Source organism: Ostrinia nubilalis, chromosome 1 (assembly GCF_963855985.1).
Source record: "Ostrinia nubilalis chromosome 1, ilOstNubi1.1, whole genome shotgun sequence".
Classification (NCBI taxonomy): domain Eukaryota; kingdom Metazoa; phylum Arthropoda; class Insecta; order Lepidoptera; family Crambidae; genus Ostrinia; species Ostrinia nubilalis.
This window is the reverse complement of record NC_087088.1, coordinates 4,888,336-4,910,027: the sequence shown is the minus strand read 5'-3', so window position 1 is coordinate 4,910,027 and position 21,692 is coordinate 4,888,336. Positions and strand designations below refer to the sequence as shown.

General features: G+C 52.9%; 1 protein-coding gene across 1 annotated transcript in view; it reads left to right on the top strand.

Annotated features, from left to right (window-relative positions):
• Window positions 1-21,692, top strand: part of LOC135077064 (uncharacterized) — a 34,952-nt gene that overhangs the window by 4,009 nt on the left and 9,251 nt on the right. Inside the window, exons 5-25 of the mRNA XM_063971661.1 lie at window positions 964-1,175; window positions 2,533-2,634; window positions 3,034-3,160; window positions 5,541-5,697; window positions 5,852-5,995; window positions 6,150-6,293; window positions 6,448-6,591; window positions 6,746-6,889; window positions 7,044-7,187; window positions 8,090-8,486; window positions 10,371-10,509; window positions 11,043-11,173; window positions 11,634-11,834; window positions 14,564-14,849; window positions 15,161-15,274; window positions 15,642-15,983; window positions 16,361-16,474; window positions 16,745-16,951; window positions 17,043-17,255; window positions 17,944-18,071; window positions 19,063-19,189. Coding sequence (XP_063827731.1) covers window positions 964-1,175; window positions 2,533-2,634; window positions 3,034-3,160; window positions 5,541-5,697; window positions 5,852-5,995; window positions 6,150-6,293; window positions 6,448-6,591; window positions 6,746-6,889; window positions 7,044-7,187; window positions 8,090-8,486; window positions 10,371-10,509; window positions 11,043-11,173; window positions 11,634-11,834; window positions 14,564-14,849; window positions 15,161-15,274; window positions 15,642-15,983; window positions 16,361-16,474; window positions 16,745-16,951; window positions 17,043-17,255; window positions 17,944-18,071; window positions 19,063-19,189 — 3,717 coding nt within the window. The remainder of the gene's footprint in view (window positions 1-963; window positions 1,176-2,532; window positions 2,635-3,033; window positions 3,161-5,540; window positions 5,698-5,851; window positions 5,996-6,149; window positions 6,294-6,447; window positions 6,592-6,745; window positions 6,890-7,043; window positions 7,188-8,089; window positions 8,487-10,370; window positions 10,510-11,042; window positions 11,174-11,633; window positions 11,835-14,563; window positions 14,850-15,160; window positions 15,275-15,641; window positions 15,984-16,360; window positions 16,475-16,744; window positions 16,952-17,042; window positions 17,256-17,943; window positions 18,072-19,062; window positions 19,190-21,692) is intronic.

The window sequence follows — 21,692 nt, the reverse complement described above, 5'->3', positions numbered from 1 at the left end:
GTGTAAAATATTAATTCCATTTATTTTCGTGATCAGCAAAAATATCTTAATTTATTATACGTTTTATTTTCGTCTTCACGATTATCAGCAGTAAGGACGTAGCACATTTATCAACCCGGAAAGGGATCGTAGCCGTATCAACTCGAGGCCGTCAGTATTCTTTGTATGAAACTCCATACTGTAACACACACTTATCCGCCCCGTAACGTGAACGCCTTGCCTTGCGTTTGACAGCGCGCGTAAGACGATGACAGCTCGCGAAAGGCGATACGGTCTTGATACCTTTCCGAGTTGATAAGTCTTCTATGAGCTTTAATCAGCTGCCAACAGCTCGTGCTGTACTAATTTGAACCTTATTCCCAGTATTGCGGACGTCGAGACACACACAATCACAGTATACACAAACGCACTTTAATACATTACAATTTATTATTATTATTATGTACACACACACACAGTTTTGTTTTTTAAATATTATCCTTTTATTTATTAATATCTTATCACATCTTTTCTACTTCGTCTATATCGTATATTTTCTACTACGTCTGTATTTACACTTAAAATTTATACGCGCACTATTATTATTATTTATGTATGTATATTTTATACAGTATAGGTTAGTGTCCGTGACTCCCACTCGGCATGGGGCACACTGAAAACCAGCGTCGTGGCCTCCCTCACCGGGGGCCACGGCATATGCTGAGTGGGGTCCCATTGCGATGGGCATCGCTGTGCGACAGGGTGGCACTGCTTAGTTTACTTGCTCTTTCATTGTATGTTTTATGTCACCTCTGTCTTATTTGCTTTTTTTTATTTTACCTCTTTTGTCTTTTGTGATGTCCATGGCAATAAATGTTTCTTTCTTTCTTTCTTTAGTGTCGACACAGTCTAGCCCGAGTTGGTGTCTGCTATGAGCCTTAATCAGCTGCCAACAGCACGTACTAATTTGAGCCTTATTCCCAGTAGTGTCGACACAGTCTAGCACCGCGCCGAGCGCAGCCAGCGTGGCAGAAGCTGCGGACAGCGCGAAGGCGGCGCCCGCGCCCGCGGCAGACAAGCCCGGGGACGAGCGCGCGGCGCCGGGCGACAGTGAGGCCTCTCGCCCGGCGCCCCCGGCCAACAGTAAAGAGAAGACTCCTATGTGCCTGGTCAACGAGCTGGCCAGGTACAATAAGGTGCGTACCCGCGTCCCAGCCCCGGGACAGTGAGGCCTCTCGCCCGGCGCCCCCGGCCAACAGTAAAGAGAAGACTCCTATGTGCCTGGTCAACGAGCTGGCCAGGTACAATAAGGTGCGTACCCGCGTCCCAGCCCCGGGACAGTGAGGCCTCTCGCCCGGCGCCCCCGGCCAACAGTAAAGAGAAGACTCCTATGTGCCTGGTCAACGAGCTGGCCAGGTACAATAAGGTGCGTACCCGCGTCCCAGCCCCGGGACAGTGAGGCCTCTCGCCCGGCGCCCCCGGCCAACAGTAAAGAGAAGACTCCTATGTGCCTGGTCAACGAGCTGGCCAGGTACAATAAGGTGCGTACCCGCGTCCCAGCCCCGGGACAGTGAGGCCTCTCGCCCGGCGCCCCCGGCCAACAGTAAAGAGAAGACTCCTATGTGCCTGGTCAACGAGCTGGCCAGGTACAATAAGGTGCGTACCCGCGTCCCAGCCCCGGGACAGTGAGGCCTCTCGCCCGGCGCCCCCGGCCAACAGTAAAGAGAAGACTCCTATGTGCCTGGTCAACGAGCTGGCCAGGTACAATAAGGTGCGTACCCGCGTCCCAGCCCCGGGACAGTGAGGCCTCTCGCCCGGCGCCCCCGGCCAACAGTAAAGAGAAGACTCCTATGTGCCTGGTCAACGAGCTGGCCAGGTACAATAAGGTGCGTACCCGCGTCCCAGCCCCGGGACAGTGAGGCCTCTCGCCCGGCGCCCCCGGCCAACAGTAAAGAGAAGACTCCTATGTGCCTGGTCAACGAGCTGGCCAGGTACAATAAGGTGCGTACCCGCGTCCCAGCCCCGGGACAGTGAGGCCTCTCGCCCGGCGCCCCCGGCCAACAGTAAAGAGAAGACTCCTATGTGCCTGGTCAACGAGCTGGCCAGGTACAATAAGGTGCGTACCCGCGTCCCAGCCCCGGGACAGTGAGGCCTCTCGCCCGGCGCCCCCGGCCAACAGTAAAGAGAAGACTCCTATGTGCCTGGTCAACGAGCTGGCCAGGTACAATAAGGTGCGTGACTCACGGGAAATACTTGTAGGAAATGGAGATTAGCGGGTGTCACGCATCCGGGGTAATCCCGCATTCGTGATTAAATCCGCACGATATTAAAGACACCTTAATTGTACATTATCAAGACGAATGACAGCACCGCGTTCAATTACAGGTGACGCTAGTTTCCGTAAATCTTTAACAGTCGCGTTGCAATTTTACAATAAGCAACCGATTGCTTAGATTCGTAATAACCCCGCTGATTAAAAATTAAGAAAAAATAGAAATAGAAATTAGAAGATTTGTTATATCATTATTTAACAGTAACATATTTTGTCGACAGATTAAGCATCAATACCGCCTCACATCAGAAACTGGACCCGCTCACAAAAAAGTATTCACAGTAACACTCCGATTGGGTGATACTGAGGAATACACTGCTGAGGTAAGTTTGCCTTCATATTATTGCGTCAGGCTACGGTCTCCTATTGCACTCTGTATGCGGCGAACGTCAGAAACGTTTCTATCGACGCCACACGCTGACATCAACGTCTGAAATAGTGATTACAAACCGGGCCCGGGAATGCATATTAGAGATTGTAATCCGGTAGGTTTTTCAAGTTTGCCAGGACCAGTTGCATTCGTCGCTAAAGGGGCGACGGGCTCGGTTTGAAATCTAGTCTGAAAGGCACCACAACAATACATTTCCATATTATGCAATGTGACGCAGCCTACCGCGTGACTATGTACGCGGCCTATGGCGTAAATAGGAGACCACAGCCTTAGCAAGTAGCAATTTTTTTCAGTGATCAGAAATGGTAATTTCCTCATTGTTTGTTTCCAGGGATCGTCAATAAAACGCGCCCAGCACGCGGCGGCGAGCGCGGCGCTGACGGCGACCAGCTTCCCGCCGCCGCCGCCGCGCGCGCCCGCCGCGCACGCCTCCGCGCACCCGCATCATCGCCACTCAGGTTAGTGGCCACATAGAACTGGACTCTAACGCGATGCAATAAGGCGCATTCGCCCTATCGCCACTCAGGCAGTGGCCACGCTGAAGTGAACTCTAACGCGACGCACTAGGGTGCGCACACGTCTGCGCATCCGCACCACAGTCACTTAGGTCAGTTAGTGAAGTGAACCTTAATGCGATGTAGTAGAGTGCACTGCAGTGTCGGCACTCAGGTCAGTGGTCGCGCTGACGGCGACCAGCTTCCCGCCGCCGCCGCCGCGCGCGCTCGCCGCGCACGCCTCCGCGCACCCGCACCACCGCCACTCAGGTCAGTGGCCATGGAGTATTAGACCTTAATGCGGAGCAATAAGGCGCACCCGCCCTATCGGCGCTCAGGTCAGTGGTCACGCTGAATGAGGGCTATCGTTTTTATACTTAACAGTTGGCACCCCTGGCGATTGACAGGACCTTATTCTACAGTGGCGTCATCTTGATGAGTGCAAATGCGATAGTCCTCCTATCACTTTCGCGCTCACCAGCTGGCGCCACTGTCTTCGCTACTAGCAAGTGACAGGACCTTACTCTACAGTGGCGCCAACTGGTGAGCGCTAAAACGATAGCCCCCATTGGGCTCTAACGCATCGCACTAGGGTGCGTACGCGTCTGCGCATTTGCACCACCGCCACTCAGGTCGGTGGCCACGCTGAAGTGAACCTTAATGCGGCGCAATAGGGCGCGCTGACGGCGACCAGCTTCCCGCCGCCGCCGCCGCGCGCGCCCGCCGCGCACGCCTCCGCGCACCCGCACCACCGGCACTCAGGTCAGTGACACGAAGAAGTGAACCTTAACGCTATGTAATAAGGGTGCGCCCGCCGCGGACGCCTCCGCGCATCCATATCATCGGCACTCAGGTCAGTGGCCACGGAAACCTAGACCTTAATGCGTCGCAATAAGGTTGCACCGTAGCACCGCCACTCAGGTCAGTGGCCACGTTGAAGTGAACCTTTATGCGACGCAATAGGGCGCGCGGCTTTAACGCAGGGCACTAGGGCCGCCCACGCCTCCGCGCACCCACATCATCGCCACTTAGGTCAGTGGCCACGCTGAAGTGAACCTTAACGTGATGCAATAAGGCGCACCCGCCCTATCGGCACTCAGGTCAGTGGCCACGGAGAACTGGACTCGGGAAAGTGATGCAATAAGGCGCATTCGGGCAGTGGTCACGCTGAATTGGGCTCTAACGCATCGCACTAGGGTGCGTACGCGTCTGCGCATCCGCACCACAGTCACTTAGGTCAGTTAGTGAAGTGAACCTTAATGCGACGTAATAGAGTGCACTGCAGTGTCGGCACTCACATCAGTGGTCGCGCTGACGGCGACCAGCTTCCCGCCGCCGCCGCCGCGCGCTCCCGCCGCGCACGCCTCCGCGCACCCGCATCATCGGCACTCAGGTCAGTGGCCACGGAGAACTGGACTCTAACGCGGTGCAATAAGGCGCATTCGCCCTATCGCCACTCAGGCAGTGGCCACGCTGAAGTGAACTCTAACGCGACGCACTAGGGTGTGCACACGTCTGCGCATTCGCACCACTGCCACTCGGGTCAGTGGCTACGCAGTAGTGAACCTTAACGCGACACAGAAGGGCGCACCCGCCCTATCGGCACTCAGGTCAATGGTCACGCTGACGGCGACCAGCTTCCCGCCGCCGTCGACGCGCGCTCGCCGCGCACGCCTCCGCGCACCCGCACCTCCGCCACTCAGGTCAGTGGCCACGGAGAAGTAAACCCTGACGTGACGTAATAGGGCGCACCCGCACCAACGTCACTCGGGTCAGTGGCCACGGAGAACTGGACTCTAATACAATTTAATAGGGCACACCAGTACGCAACCGCCCTATCGGCACTCGGGGTCAATGGCCACGCCAAACTGGACGCCGTAACACGGCACACCAGGGCGCGCGCACGAGCGGCACGACGAATGGGCATTTCAGGGCTATTACTGCTGTAAATTTTTCTTGTCTAACTCTTACTGATTTACAGTGAAGTAGGGGTGACCATTTAGCACACCGTGATGGAAAAGCAGCCTTAGGTACGATGCCCATTGACCGGCGCGAGCGCACTTACACGGCCGTAAAGAAAATAGTATTTTATTAACAGTTCTTAGAGTCGTAATTGCTTACAACTGATTAACTGACATTTCAATCCGGCCGGATGCGCGAGCATGCGTCGGAGACCGGTCGGCTCCGAGCGTATTTCAGCGGATACGCGCGCAGATGCGCGCATTCCACCGCATTTTTGACCGAACGGACGCTGCGCTGCGCGCCGCCTCGCGCCGGTCAATGAGAATCCTGCCATAAAGTGAAAGTGTACCTGGTGCAGCGTTGATCATGTGTCAATTCGCAGGTGCAGTGATGCCGACGGTGGAGCTGAACGCGCTGGCCATGAAGCTGTGCCAGCCCGCCGTGTACACGTCCATCCCGCCCGTGTGCGCCGGCGTGCGCGCCGCCCGCCCCCGCCCGCCGCCGCCCTACCGCTTCCCGCTCGCGCCCGTGGCCGTGGGGTGAGTGCCGTGCTCTCTACACACGCGGCCGTGAAGCTGTGCCAGCCCGCCGTGTACACGTCCATCCCGCCCGTGTGCGCCGGCGTGCGCGCCGCCCGCCCCCGCCCGCCGCCGCCCTACCGCTTCCCGCTCGCGCCCGTGGCCGTGGGGTGAGTGCCGTGCTCTCTACACACGCGGCCGTGAAGCTGTGCCAGCCCGCCGTGTACACGTCCATCCCGCCCGTGTGCGCCGGCGTGCGCGCCGCCCGCCCCCGCCCGCCGCCGCCCTACCGCTTCCCGCTCGCGCCCGTGGCCGTGGGGTGAGTGCCGTGCTCTCTACACACGCGGCCGTGAAGCTGTGCCAGCCCGCCGTGTACACGTCCATCCCGCCCGTGTGCGCCGGCGTGCGCGCCGCCCGCCCCCGCCCGCCGCCGCCCTACCGCTTCCCGCTCGCGCCCGTGGCCGTGGGGTGAGTGCCGTGCTCTCTACACACGCGGCCGTGAAGCTGTGCCAGCCCGCCGTGTACACGTCCATCCCGCCCGTGTGCGCCGGCGTGCGCGCCGCCCGCCCCCGCCCGCCGCCGCCCTACCGCTTCCCGCTCGCGCCCGTGGCCGTGGGGTGAGTGCCGTGCTCTCTACACACGCGGCCGTGAAGCTGTGCCAGCCCGCCGTGTACACGTCCATCCCGCCCGTGTGCGCCGGCGTGCGCGCCGCCCGCCCCCGCCCGCCGCCGCCCTACCGCTTCCCGCTCGCGCCCGTGGCCGTGGGGTGAGTGCCGTGCTCTCTACACACGCGGCCGTGAAGCTGTGCCAGCCCGCCGTGTACACGTCCATCCCGCCCGTGTGCGCCGGCGTGCGCGCCGCCCGCCCCCGCCCGCCGCCGCCCTACCGCTTCCCGCTCGCGCCCGTGGCCGTGGGGTGAGTGCCGTGCTCTCTACACACGCGGCCGTGAAGCTGTGCCAGCCCGCCGTGTACACGTCCATCCCGCCCGTGTGCGCCGGCGTGCGCGCCGCCCGCCCCCGCCCGCCGCCGCCCTACCGCTTCCCGCTCGCGCCCGTGGCCGTGGGGTGAGTGCCGTGCTCTCTACACACGCGGCCGTGAAGCTGTGCCAGCCCGCCGTGTACACGTCCATCCCGCCCGTGTGCGCCGGCGTGCGCGCCGCCCGCCCCCGCCCGCCGCCGCCCTACCGCTTCCCGCTCGCGCCCGTGGCCGTGGGGTGAGTGCCGTGCTCTCTACACACGCGGCCGTGAAGCTGTGCCAGCCCGCCGTGTACACGTCCATCCCGCCCGTGTGCGCCGGCGTGCGCGCCGCCCGCCCCCGCCCGCCGCCGCCCTACCGCTTCCCGCTCGCGCCCGTGGCCGTGGGGTGAGTGCCGTGCTCTCTACACACGCGGCCGTGAAGCTGTGCCAGCCCGCCGTGTACACGTCCATCCCGCCCGTGTGCGCCGGCGTGCGCGCCGCCCGCCCCCGCCCGCCGCCGCCCTACCGCTTCCCGCTCGCGCCCGTGGCCGTGGGGTGAGTGCCGTGCTCTCTACACACGCGGCCGTGAAGCTGTGAACTCGTTACCCTAACTTGCCATCATCATCAAGTCACCTAATCCTCACTGCAAGAACAACCCTCGAATTCACCATAGTTCGTTCGTTCGTTTCAGCCGAAAGACGTCCACTGCTGGACAAAGGCCTCCCCCAAGGATTTCCAAGAAGACCGATCCTGTTCCGCTCGCATCCAGGCACCTCCCGTGACCTTCACCAGATCGTCGGTCCACCTAGTGGGAGTAGGAGGCCTGCCCACGCTACGTCTTCCGGCTCGTGGTCGCCACTCAAGAACTTTCCTGCCCCAGTGGCCATCAGCTCTACGAGCTATGTGCCCTGCCCACTAGTGCCCACTGCCACTTGATTTTAGTAATAATAATAATAATAATAATAAAATGTTTTATTTGACAAAAAGGGCGACATCACATTAAAATTTACACAAATTACAAAAAGAAAAACATTGTGCCCTGCTGTCAAATAGGGGCCCGCTCAGCATTAATCGGGGCACGCCGTGGGAATGCCTTTAGCGATTCTGCGGGCTATGTCACCATAATTATGTTCACCATAGGCAAATGGAGAATTGGTCTACACTCCCCACGCTAGTCAATTGGGTTAGAGAGACCAGTGTTGAGAAGACCGTGTCAACTTCGCATAACATTCAGCATAATTATGTTGGTTGTCGATGATATTATTCAGCACCCCGTTAATCTGCGAAACAGCCTTTAAATTATTATTATTAACTATATATTTTATTGATTTATTTAATTTTAAATTTGAATGTAAACTAACCTTAACTAATATGATCCCAATGTGATTGAAATAAATAATTATTTAATTTAATTTAAAACTTGCTAATTTATTAAGAACCTTATTTCCTCCCTACAGCGCACCAGTCGGCGTGGCAGGCGTGGGCGTGGGCGGGCCGCTTCTCTACCGCGTGCGCGTCAGCGTCGGCGGCCGCGCCTGGCTCGGCGAGGGCGCTACACCACAAGCTGCTAGACATGACGCCGCCGCTCGAGCGTTACACGACCTGCGGCCCTCGCCCGGATCACAGGTGGCTGCTGCTACGGCGACACCCGGCGCTGCTGCTACGACCAATGGCACTGCTACGACCACTACAGCGCAGACGGAAGGAGAAAATGGTGAGTTGAGGAGACGCCCGCGGCTTGCACGATCTGCGGCCCTAGGTTTAGTGCAGCTGCTGCTACGGCGACACCCGGCGCTGCTGCTACGACCAACGGCACTGCTACGACCACTACAGCGCAGACGGAAGGAGAAAATGGTGAGTGAACACGTTAGAAGCTAGCTCTCTACAATCGTGCTACGATGCCGCCGCTCGCGCTTTACATGACCTAAGGCCCTCGCCTGGATCACAAGCGGCTGCTGCTACGGCGACACCCGGGGCTGCTGCTACGACCAATGGCACTGCTACGACCACTACAGCGCAGACGGAAGGAGAAAATGGTGAGTGAAGACACTCTGAATATCATAGTAGAGGCTAGCTTTCTGCGGACGTGCTACGACGCCGCCGCTCGAGCCTTACACGATCTGAGGCCCTCGCCTGGATCACGAGCGGCTGCTGCTACGGCGACACCCGGGGCTGCTGCTACGACCAACGGCACTGCTACGACCACTACAGCGCAGACGGAAGGAGAAAATGGTGAGTTGAACACTTTAGACGCTAGCTCTCTACGCATGTGCTATGATGCCGCCGCTCGAGCCTTACACGATCTGAGGCCCTCGCCTGGATCACGAGCGGCTGCTGCTACGGCGACACCCGGGGCTGCTGCTACGACCAACGGCACTGCTACGACCACTACAGCGCAGACGGAAGGAGAAAATGGTGATAGTACGAGAGCCCACGACCAAAATTTTTGTCTCATAGCAATACGGCCAAAACCGCATCAAATCGATAGATACGATTATCCTGAACTCGAAAATACCAATATCAGACATTTTCCGCGTAGCGTTTGATCTGACCGAATTTTCAAAATTGTCAAAGAATATTACCGAACTGCATCATAGCAATATGTCTGATTTGCAGACTGTAGTTGAATGATAGTTCTGAGATACCGGAAACATTATTTTCAGACGTTAGTGGTGTAGCGCAAACCCGTAAAATCACTTAAAAAAATTTAAAATGAGACAAAAAAAAATGTCTCATAGCAATACGTCTGAAAATCTTTTTTATTAGTAAATTTTGGTTATTTGATGCGAACAAAACAATTTTCAGACGGAAATGTGAACGCATTAAATTTTGAGACCGTTTTGAAAATGTTAACAAATTTTACCGATCGGTATCATAGCAATATGTCTGAAAATTGTTGGACATGATAAAATAAGTTGTCCACATGTGCAAAAAATTTATATCAGACAAATTAAGTGTAGCACCTTCTCTATCATACAACTTTTTGATACACTTAAAGTGTCTGAAAACAGGTTTTTGGTAATCATGGCAGCAATACGAAAAGTTGAAAAAAAAATTTATCCGTATTGCTATGATACAGGTCGGCTAAATTTGTTGACATTTTCAAAAATGCGCTCAGGCTATATGCTACGCGCAAAATGTCTGAAAACAAACTTTTTCGTAATACAATTATAAAATCTATGTACATTTTCACTATCAGACGTATTGCTATAATATCGACTGTCTTTTTTTTTTGACACAGCAGAAATGGCCTCCCACGCAGTTGCTACACTTTCGACCGTTACTACACACCTAGTCGGGTTCAGAATCATACAATCTAACGATTTTATAGTGTTTTTGCCGTATTGCTATGAGACATGGTTTTGGTCGTGGGCTCTCGTACTATGAGTGAACAACACGTTAGAAGCTAGCTCTCTACGATCGTGCTACGATGCCGCCGCTCGCGCTTTACATGACCTGAGGCCCTCGCCTGGATCACGAGCGGCTGCTGCTACGGCGACACCCAGGGCTGCTGCTACGACCAACGGCACTGCTACGACAACTACAGCGCAGACGGAAGGAGAAAATGGTGAGTTAAGGAGACGACCGCGGCTTGCACGATCTGCGGACCTCGGCATATAGGCCGCCGCTGCTACAGCGATACCCGGGGCTGCTGCTACGACCAATGGCACTGCTACGACTACTACAGCGCAGATGGAAGGAGAAAATGGTGAGTGAACGTTACGTAAAACTACGCAGAAGCTACGCACGTGCTACGACGCCGCCGATCGTGCTTTTCACGACCTGAGGTTCTCGCCTGGATCACAGGCCGCCACTGCTACGACGACACCCGGGGCTGCTGGTACGACCACTACAGCGCAGACAGAAGGAGAAAATGGTGAGTGAACACGTTAGAAGCTAGACCTCTACGCACGTGCTACGACGCCACCGCCCGTGCTTTACATGACCTGCGGCCCTCGCCAGGATCGCAAGCCGCTACTGCTACGGCGACACAGTGCGCTGCTGCTACGACCACTACAACGCAGACTGAAGGAGAAAATGGTGAGTGAAAACGTTAGAAGCTAGCCCTCTACGCACGTGCTTACATGACCTGTGGCCCTCGCCTGGATCACAGGCCGCCGCTGCTACCGTGACACCCGGAGCTGCTGCTACGACTACCAATGCGCAGATGGAAGGAGAAAATTACGAGTTAAAATGCTCGGAATAATTATGGTAGATAGAAGCTAGCTCTCTGTGCACGCGTCATGACGCCGCCGGCTCACACGCCTACGAACAACAGTAGTGCTACGACGACTATTTGGGCCTGTGTTGGCTGTAGCTAAGTAATACTGCACTGCTACGAGTAACAATAGTTCTTAGGCCACTCAACCCATCTCTATTAATGTTACAAATGAGATGTATTGTCCCCAGGAGACGCGAGCGCCGATATCCTGAACTCGGAGGTGAAGTCGCCGGTGTCGCTGGTGCACGAGCTGGCGCTCAAGCGGAACCTCTCCGTGCAGTTCACCGTCAAGTCCGAGCGCGGCCCGCCGCACATGCGGGTAAATGACACTATAATGAAAAATATTTTTCGTTCGTTCGTTTCAGTCGAAAGACGTCCACTGCTGGAGAAAGGCCTCCCCTAAGGATTTCCACGAAGGTGCCTGGATGCGAGCGGCGCAGGACCGGTCTTTGTGGAAAAATATTTTACTTAAAAAAAATTGAGAGCAAATTAGCACACTTGGTTTTATCATTTCAGCCATAGGACGTCCACTAGTAAACATAAGCCTCCCCCAATAATTTCCATAATGACTGGTTGGTCGCAACTAACCAGTGACCTGCATCCACCGCCTTCCTACTACCTTTATGAGGTCGTCATTCCACCTTGTGTTGTTACTTTGTTTACAATTTAGGTATTTACATATATGATAGTTGTCACTGTATGAATAATTTTAATTTTACGTATTGAAGTTGTAAATTAAATTAACTAAAACTAACAAAAATACTCGTTGCTGTTTGCAGGTGTTCGTAACGGCGTGCACAGTGGGCGACATCGAGACGGAAGGCGAGGGCAACGGCAAGAAGGTGTCCAAGCGGCGCGCCGCCGAGCGAATGTTGGACGAGATGCGGCGCCGCTGGCCGCCCGCGCTGCTGCGCCCGCGCCCGCCGCACGACAAGCGCCGCCACCAGCCCGCCAAGAAGAAACCCAGGAACCTCATCAAGGTACGAGACACGCGTCTAGCTTCACTGTAACATAGTGACATCGAGACTGAGGGCGAGGACAACGGAAATAAAGTGTCCAAGCGCCGCGCCTTCGAACGCATGCTCGACGACAAGCGGCGCCACCAGCGCGCCAAGAAGGAACCCAGGAACCTCATCAAGGTACGAGATGCGACCGTCTTTTGTCATTGACGCACTGTAACATTGCGACATCGCGACGAAGAACGCCGTCACCAGCCCGCCAAGAAGAAACCCAGGAACCTCATCAAGGTACGAGACACAAGTCGTGCAGTCGTGCTTCATTTGACGCACTGTAATATAGCGACATCGAGACGAAGAACGCCGCCACCAGCCCGCCAAGAAGAAACCCAGGAACCTCATCAAGGTACGTGATACGAGCGTCTTTAGACGCACTGTAATATAGCGACATCGAGATGGAGAACGCCGTCACCAGCTCACCAAGAAGAAACCCAGGAACCTCATCAAAGTACGAGGCACAAGTCGTGCAGTCGTGCTTCATTTGACGCACTGTAATATAGCGACATCGAGACGAAGAACGCCGTCACCAGCCCGCCAAGAAGAAACCCAGGAACCTCATCAAGGTACGAGACACAAGTCGTGCTTCATTTGTCTTTTGACGTATTGTAACATAGCGACATGAGACGGAGGGCGAAGGCAACGGAAAGAAAGTGTCCAAGCGCCGCGCCGTCGAACGCATGCTCGACGACAAGCGGCGCCACCAGCGCGCCAAGAAGAAACTCAGGAACCTCATCAAGGTATGTGATACACGCGTCTTTAGACGCACTGTAATATAGCGACATCGAGACTGAGGGCGAAGGCAACGGCAAGAAAGTGACCAAGCGCCGCGCTGCCGCGCGAATGTTGGATGAGATGCTGCGCAGACACTAGCCCACCAGGATGAAACCCAGGAACCTCATCAAGGTACGCACGACACGCTAAAAAAAAGTCGAACTTCTTTTGTCACTTGACGCATAGCGACATGAGACGGAGGGCGAAGGCAACGGCAAGAAAGTGTCCAAGCGGCGCGCCGCAGAACACAAACTCGACGAGATGCGAGACACCAGCCCGCCAAGAAGAAACCCAGAAACCTCATCAAGGTACGAGTTATGTGCTTCTTCTTCTTGTAGCTTCGTAGCACTGTCCCGACACGCGATACTACACTTTAAACCCAGGAACCTCATCAAGGTACGTAATATGTGCTTCTTTTGTCATTTGACGCATAGAGACATAGAGACTGAAAGCGAGGATAACGGCAAGAAAGTGTCCAAACGGCGCGCCGCACCTCAAGCGCCGCCACCAGCCCGCCAAGAAGAAACCCAGGAACCTCATGAAGGTATGAGGCACAAGTCGTGCTTTTGTCATTTGACGCACTGTCATAGCGACATTGAGAAAGAGGGCGAAAGCAAAGGCAAGAAAGTCTCCAAGCGCCGCGCCTTCGAACGCATGCTCGACGACAAGCGGCGCCACCAGCGCGCCAAGAAGGAACCCAGGAACCTCATCAAGGTACGAGACACAAGTCGTGCTTCATTTGTCTTTTGACGCACTGTGATATAGCGACATGGAGACAGAGCGCCGCCACCAGCCCGCCAAGAAGAAACCCAGGAACCTCATCAAGGTGCGAGTGATGTGCTTCTTTTGTCATTTGACGCATAGCAACGTAGAGACTAAGAGCTAGGGTAACGGCAAGAAAATGTCCAAGCGCCGCGACGCCGGCCGAACGAATGTTAGACGAGACGAGACTCGACAAGCGCCGCCACCAGCCCGCCAAGAAGAAACCCAGGAACCTCATCAAGGTACGAGACACGAGTCTAGCTTCACTGTAACATAGTGACATCGATACTGAGGGCGAGGGTAACGGCAAGAAAGTGTCTAAGCGCCGCGCCGTCGAACGCATGCTAAACGACAAGCGGCGCCACCAGCGCGCCAAGAAGGAACCCATGAACCTCATCAAGGTACGAGACACAAGTCGTGCTTCTTTTGTCATTGACGAACTGTAACATAGCGACATGGAAACAAAGCGCCGCCACCAGCCCGCCAAGAAGAAACCCAGGAACCTCATCAAGGTACCAGTGAAACTGTACACTACACATACAATACCATACCTCATCGAGGTACGAGTGATGTGCTGAGAAGCTACTAAGAAGTAACCAAGCTACACTTGGAAGCACTGTCCCGACGCGCGACACTACACTTTGGGTTATGATTGAATCAAGTTATGCGTGATGAGTTTCTGAGCACTGTCTGACATGCAACACTACACGTATAAAACTAGGAATCTCATCAAAGTACGCGTGATGTGCTTCTAGTAACCTTGTAGCTTAGTAGCGCTGTCCCGACACGCGACACTAAACATATAAATCCAGGAATCTCATCAAGGTGCGCGCGAGTCGTACTTCTTTTGTCTTTCGTGACGCAGAATTTTTTTAGCTTCGTGTAGCACTGGGCAATCCGTAGCACCTTTCCACTTAACGCTACGCTTCATCCTGCTACGCTGCCAATTTGTTAGCATAACATAAAGTGCGAAGTGGTTCTGCTTTGCACTATGAGGAGTCGATTCTTAACTTTGAACTCATATATTGCGGGTCCAATGACAACTTTCCCCTGAGACAATTGGCATTCACCGGTTGAGTTTGCTACACAGAAATAGTGCTGCCATTTCTATGGTGATAACACTTTATACATGCTCATCAAAGTTTACGTCTTGTCTACAGGAAGGCGGCGTAACAGCCTGCGCTACCAACGGCTGCGCGGGCGCCGACAACCCGATATCCCGGCTCGCCGTCGCCCGCCACGCCGTGCGCGCGCGCTCGCCGCAGTACCGCGTGCTAGAGGAGCGCGGGCAAGCGCGCCGCCGGGAATTCCTGGTGCAGTGTGACGCGCCGCCGCACTCCGCTACCGGGCTGGGACCCAACAAGAAGGCGGCCAAGCGACGCGCCGCGCACAGTAAGTTATTCCCACAGAATGAAGTACTACGTACAGAGAGTTTTCTTCGCGAAGGCATTTAAGAAAATGTCTACTCAATTTCGTCAACGATATGGTGTAATTTAGCGCGTCTCAGAGTCGAGCACCGTTTCGTTTACATGCTTCGGTAGTGTGCTGAACCGATAGGACAGTGAAAAATACGCGCGCATACGTCACTCGTTCGTTGTGGATTATACCCGCCGACGGGTTCGCCGCGCGTGTTTTGTTTTCGATTCCTACTCGGGGAGATGAACAGGCCTGTTATTACGAACGGCTGCGCGGGCGCTAACAACCCTATATCCGTCTCCATGCCGTCCGCGCGCTCTCGCCGCAGTACCGCGTGCTAGAGGAGCGCGGGCAAGCGCGCCGCCGGGAATTCCTGGTGCAGTGCGACGCGCCGCCGCACTCCGCTACTGGGCTGGGACCCAACAAGAAGGCGGCCAAGCGACGCGCCGCGCACAGTAAGTTATTCCCACAGAATTATAGAGAGTTTTCTTCGTGAAGGCATTTAAAAAATGTCTACCCAATGTCGTCAACAATATGGTGTAATTTAGCTCGTCTCGGAGACGAGCACCGTTTCGTTTATATGCGTCAGTGATCGGTAACGTGCCGATCCGATAGGACGGTGAAAAATACACGCGCATACGTCACTCGCTCGTGAATTCCTTGTGGATTATACCCGCCGACGGGTTTGCCGCGCGTGTTTTGTTTCGATGCCTACTCGGGGAGATGAACAGGCCTGTCAATACCAATGGCTGCGCGGGCGCTGACAACCCTATATCCGTCTACACGTGGTCCGCGCGCGCTCGCCGCAGTACCGTGTGTTAGAGGAGCGCGGGCAAGCGCGCCGGCGGGAATTCCTGGTGCAGTGCGACGCGCCGCCGCACTCCGCTACTGGGCTGGGACCCAACAAGAAGGCGGCTAAACGACGCGCCGCGCACAGTAAGTTAACCCCATCTACGGTTCTGGTATACTTGCGCGAAAAGCCATTTGCGCGCATGGAAACTTCCGCGAAAAGATATGAGCGCGAAAGACATGCGAAATGCAAATGGCTTTACGCGCATGTCTCCCGATACGTACGTCTACACGCCGTGCGCGCGCGCTCGCCGCCGCACTCGGCTACCGGGCTGGGACCCAACAAGAAGGCGGCCAAGCGACGCGCCGCGCACAGTAAGTTATTCCCACAGAATGACGTACTACGTACAGAGAGTTTCCTTCGCGAAGGCATTTAAAAAAATGTCTACTCAATATCGTCAACAATATGGTGTAATTTAGCGCGTCTCAGAGTCGGCACCGTTTCGTTTACATGCGTCAGTGACCGGTAATGTGCCGATCCGATAGGACGATGAAAAATACGCGCATACGTCACTTGCTCGTGAACACCTTGTGGATTATACCCGCCGACGGGTTCGCCGCGCGTGTTTTGTTTTCGATGCCTACTCGGGGAGATGAACAGGCCTGGTAATACCAATGGCAGCGCGGGCGCTGACAACCCTATATCCGTCTACACGTGGTGCGCGCGCGCTCGCCGCAGTACCGCGTGCTAGAGGAGCGCGGGCAAGCGCGCCGGCGGGAATTCCTGGTGCAGTGCGACGCGCCGCCGCATTCTGCTACTGGGCTGGGACCCAACAAGAAGGCGGCTAAGCGACGCGCCGCGCACAGTAAGTTATTTCTACAGAATTATAGAGAGTTTTCTTCGCGAAGGCATTTTAAAAAATGTCTACTCAATTTCGTCAACGATATGGTGTAATTTAGCGCGTCTCAGAGTCGAGCACCGTTTCGTTTACATGCGTCAGTGATCGGCACTGTGCCGATGCGATAGGACGGTGAAAAATACGCGCGCATACGTCACTCGCTCGTGAACTCCTTGTGGATTATACCCGCCGACGGGATCGCCGCGCGTGTTTTGTTTTCGATGCCTACTCGGGGAGATGAACAGGCCTGTTTAATACCAATGGCTGAGCGGGCGCCAATATCCCGTCTACATGTGGTCCGCGCGCGCTCGCCGCAGTACCGCGTGCTAGAGGAGCGCGGACAAGCGCGCCGCCGCGAGTTCCTGGTGCAGTGCGACGCGCCGCCGCACTCCGTTACAGGGCTGGGACCCAACAAGAAGGCGGCCAAGGGACGCGCCGCGCACAGTAAGTTAATCTCCCGTCAGCGGTTCTGGTACACTTGCGCAAACGCGAAAAGCCATTTGCGCGCATGGAAACTTCCGCGAAAAGATATGAGCGCGAAAGACATGCGAAATGCAAATGGCTTTTGCGCAAGTGTCCCGATACGCCCGTCTTCACGCCGTCCGCGCGCGCTCGCCGCAGTACCGCGTGCTAGAGGAGCGCGGGCAAGCGCGCCGGCGGGAGTTCCTGGTGCAGTGCGACGCGCCGCCGCACTCCGCTACTGGGCTGGGACCCAACAAGAAGGCTGCTAAGCGACGCGCCGCGCACAGTAAGTTAACCTCCCGTCTACGGTTCTGGTTCACTTGCGCGAAAAGCCATTTGCGCGCATGGAAACTTCCGCGAAAAGATATGAGCGCGAAAGACATGCGAAATGGGTTCACCGCGCGTGTTTTGTTTCGATGCCTACTCGGGGAGATGAACAGGCCTGTTAATACCAATGGCAGCGCGGGCGCTGACAACCCTATATCCGTCTCCACGTTATTATTTTATCAATGGCTGGGCGGGCGCCGATAACACGATCACCCGTCTACGGTCCCGATTCTGATCGGAGTTGCGCGAAGACACAAAGGCAGAGGAGGTCATGCCCTGGTGTAAGACGTTTGGTGCCAGTGCATTTAGGCTGTCTCCCTGAGGCGAAAGGCAAGGTTTGACATGCACTAAAGCCACCAGTTAGCCAAATGGATTAGGCCTGTTACTTTCATATTTCTCCGAGTATCCTCTTATAACACATGGGAACTATGTAAGTGGTCGTATTATACGCTGGCATAACTAAAAGGCTAGTGCGCACAGTGCCTTGATGTCTGTGCGTCCTTGTTTTATTTTTGGATAAAACAAAATATTCATATCAGAAGTCAATATTCACCATTTTTTAAGCATTTCCAAGTATAAGCTATTATGGTGTCAGCCTACCTAATTTTCTTAAGTTTGCCATAGTAAATACTAATGTTGAATTTTAGATGTCTTACTAGCGATGGAGATGAGTACCAACGCGACGGACGTGGCGGCGGTGGCGGCCGCTAATAGCGCCGAGGCTAACGGCGCCGGCGACGCGCCCAGCGTCAGCCAGGGGGACAGTAAACGAAAGGTAATTGATGCGTTTAAATTTTTTTTTTAAATTTAATCATGTCGCCAATAAACGCCTTGGTGCTCTATGCCTGACAGGCTTATCATCATCATAACAAGTAGGCCATTTTATAAATACGCAAAACGCAATTAACTCCCATTTTTTCCCTAAAATCATCGATAGATCATGCCACACATTTTAGCCTGGCTGGTAACGTAGTCTATTGATAAGATAAGAAAAGCTTTATTTGACACTAAAAGAAAATTAAAAAAACAGAACAGAGCAGGAACAGCATGACCCTCTGAAGGAAACCTCAGAGGACATGATACGCGATTTTGTTAATGTGGTTAATTCGAGCTCTAGATTTACCCTAAACATAAGAATAAGAATACTTTATTCAGCATAAAAAAAATACAGTACATAACATTAAACTACAAGCTATGCTGAAGAGGCGTCTCAGCATAGCTTGTATTATATGTTGCTCGCCATGTCGAAAAGCTGGTTTTCAGCGGGAACCAACACGATGAGGATTGCGGATTGCGCGCCCTCTTGACCGAGACCTACGAATAAGACTACTTTTTGAATCTACTAACTAGTGTGCATTACAAAAAGAGGGAGACAACGAGCGTGTGCAAAGAAGGTAGAAATTAAAAGCAAGGGAAGATAATATTGTTTGTATATTATACTAGCTTTCCGCCCGCGGCTTCGCGCGCGTGGACTACATTATCTACATATTTTACGGAACCCAATTTTTTTCCAAAATAAAATTTAGCCTACTCGTGGATAATGTAGCTTTCGAATGGTGAAAGAATTTTTAAAAACGGTCCAGTAGTTTTTCAGCCTATTCATTACAACCAAACAAGCAAACAAAGTTTTCCTCTTTATAATATTAGTGTAGATTTTCGATACATATTTTTCATTTTATAGCACTGCTTCCTCAGCTGGTTTGAGGTGGAGCAAAATTCTCATTACACCGTTGTCTTAGTCTCAACATTCCACCGTGTATCCTCAGGAGGGGTCGATGTCCCCCGCGGGCGCTGGTACAACAGGCGGCGCGGCGGGCGAGGTGCGGCAGCCGGTGCCGGGCGTGCTGCTCATGGACTACCACCAGCGCTCCGGCCAGCCGCCGCAGCCCAACGGTCAGTATCTAAAGCCTGGTCCGTGAGCACGTAGAATCCCGTCCAATGACCCCAAGCTACCCATCCTTATCGCTCGCGCGTAATTATATTGCTGTCGCGACTGTTCGACGCGCGCCCGCAGTGAGTGTGCGAGCGCGACAGCAACATAATTACGTGCGAGCGACAAGGCTGGGCAGCTTGGGGTCATTGGACGGGATTCTACGTGCTCACGGACCAGGCTTTACCAGTACATACGCATTACGGGACTATTCCCACCTCTTGTTCCCACCACTGCAACTCCTGTGTAGCCAGGATCTACAGCTTGACCGCCACAAAAACCCAACCAATGAAGGTCAAGTTTGTCCCGGGGGAAAGTTACACTGTCATTGGACCCGCAACGAAATTAATCAGAACATAGGTGTACGAGTCAACTCGCACATTTTTATTACTAAGTAATTTATTGTTAACTTGCATTTTATTCATGCACTTTGGCCAGCTACGCCTGACCTACATTTGGGACTTTGGTAGTTTAACATTTTATAATCAGTGCAATAAAGCATTCGGCAGCTAAAACACGTCTTTCAATAAATCCCATCAGCGGTTGATACGGCGTAGTTGTCTGACATCTTGACATCAGTCTTACTTTGACACCACATCTTACATTGGTCCTTCGAGAGTTTGATCTATCGCGCGAGGAGTTCAAATTCGGGACATTTCGGCGATAGAATACTTTGCTGAACTTTGCGTTACGGGAGTGACTCGTGTACGTGGCTTAGTAAAGTATACCAGTGACACGTGTACTTATACAGTGCATTTGACAATTTGACATTTTGAGTGTGCAATCCTTCGGGAGAGGGGTTGAATACATCGTGACAAGCAGGGTAGCTTCGCCATCAGTTGCGAGGCACATGACTTTGACATCAGAGCGGCATACCACGTCTGCAGTCGTCGAGTACGTCGACACCACGGGACGGAGCGTGCAACCAGCTACGGTAATCAGCATCGCCAAGGTATCAGCAGCCGCAGTGACAGCAGCATACACAAGTAAGACTGTTCCATATTATTATTTTAACTGATCATTGACTACAATGGAGGCTATTATCGCCAAACAACAGGAACTTATTACGTTAATTGAAAAAGTTAACTCAAACTTCAAAAAAGATTCAGGTGACAGAAAGACAGCAGAATATATCGCTAAGAGGTTAGAGGCATTAGATGTACATTGGAAAGATTTCCAAAATAATCACGACTATCTTATGACAGCTGTAGATCAATCCCACGATTATTACACAAAAGGGGTGTTTAATCGAGTACGGGAATATTATCATAGCACTAGAAACTTAATTGCTAACTTTGAGCCAAAAGTTGGTACTTCTGACACAAAATGTTTCACTTCTGAGCAAACTGAATCTACATCTTTGTTGAAAAAACTTATGAGTCAACAAAGAACAAATTTTAAGGCATTTGTAAGGCAAATCAACTATTGTGTACTAGATGAATTAGAGGAAAAGTGGGAGATAGAGGACGAATTGAGAAGCATTCAAGCCCGTTGGGAAACTATTGATAAATTACATTGGCAGATTGACAACTTGTTAGAGGAGGCGGATCATGGTTATGAGGAGGAGTATAATGAAAATGACATTAGGTACAGAACTATAAAGCGACAATTGAATCAAAAGTTGTCTTCTAATGCTCATCTTAAGGAATCCACACCAAAGATGGAGATTCCTACATTTACTGGCAATTATACTCAATGGCCTACTTTTTATGACCTTTTTAAGGAAGCCATTCACTTCAATAACACTTTAAGCAAGTCACAGAAAATGCAGCACCTGAAGAGCAAGGTGAAAGGTGAAGCTGAGCGTCTTATTCAGCATCTGCATATTTCGGCTGACAATTATGACACAGCTTGGGACATTCTTTGCCTACGCTATAACAATAAGCAATTGCTATTCACTAAACAGATCGAGGTATTCCTAAACCAGCCATCGATTCAAAAGCAAACTTCATATGAGATCAGAAAGTTGCATGACATCAGCAAAGAATGCTTTCATGCCATTGACAACCTTGGGATTGACACGTACACTTGGGGTCCACTTCTTGCTCACCTGCTATGCAAGAAGCTAGATAGTGATACCTATCGAGACTACCAAGAGTCGAGGAAAAAACCGAGAGAATTAGCAGACTTAGGCGAACTAATGACGTTTTTAGAAACTAAATTTACAGCTTTAGAACCTATAGCTAAACCACAACAACAGAATATGACTAACAAAAATGACAAAACTGACTATAATAAATTAAATAAGTCCTTTTCTAACTCTAAAAAACCTACATTTACAAGGGCATATCATACAAATTTCAAATCATTTAAATGTCCTTTATGTAATTTTGATCATGCACTATACAATTGCAAAAAATTTATTAGTATGACACCGGATGCAAAACTTGACATTGTTGCGAAATATAACGTATGCAATAACTGCTTATTTAAACACGAATTAGGTATTTGTAAATCAGTGAATCG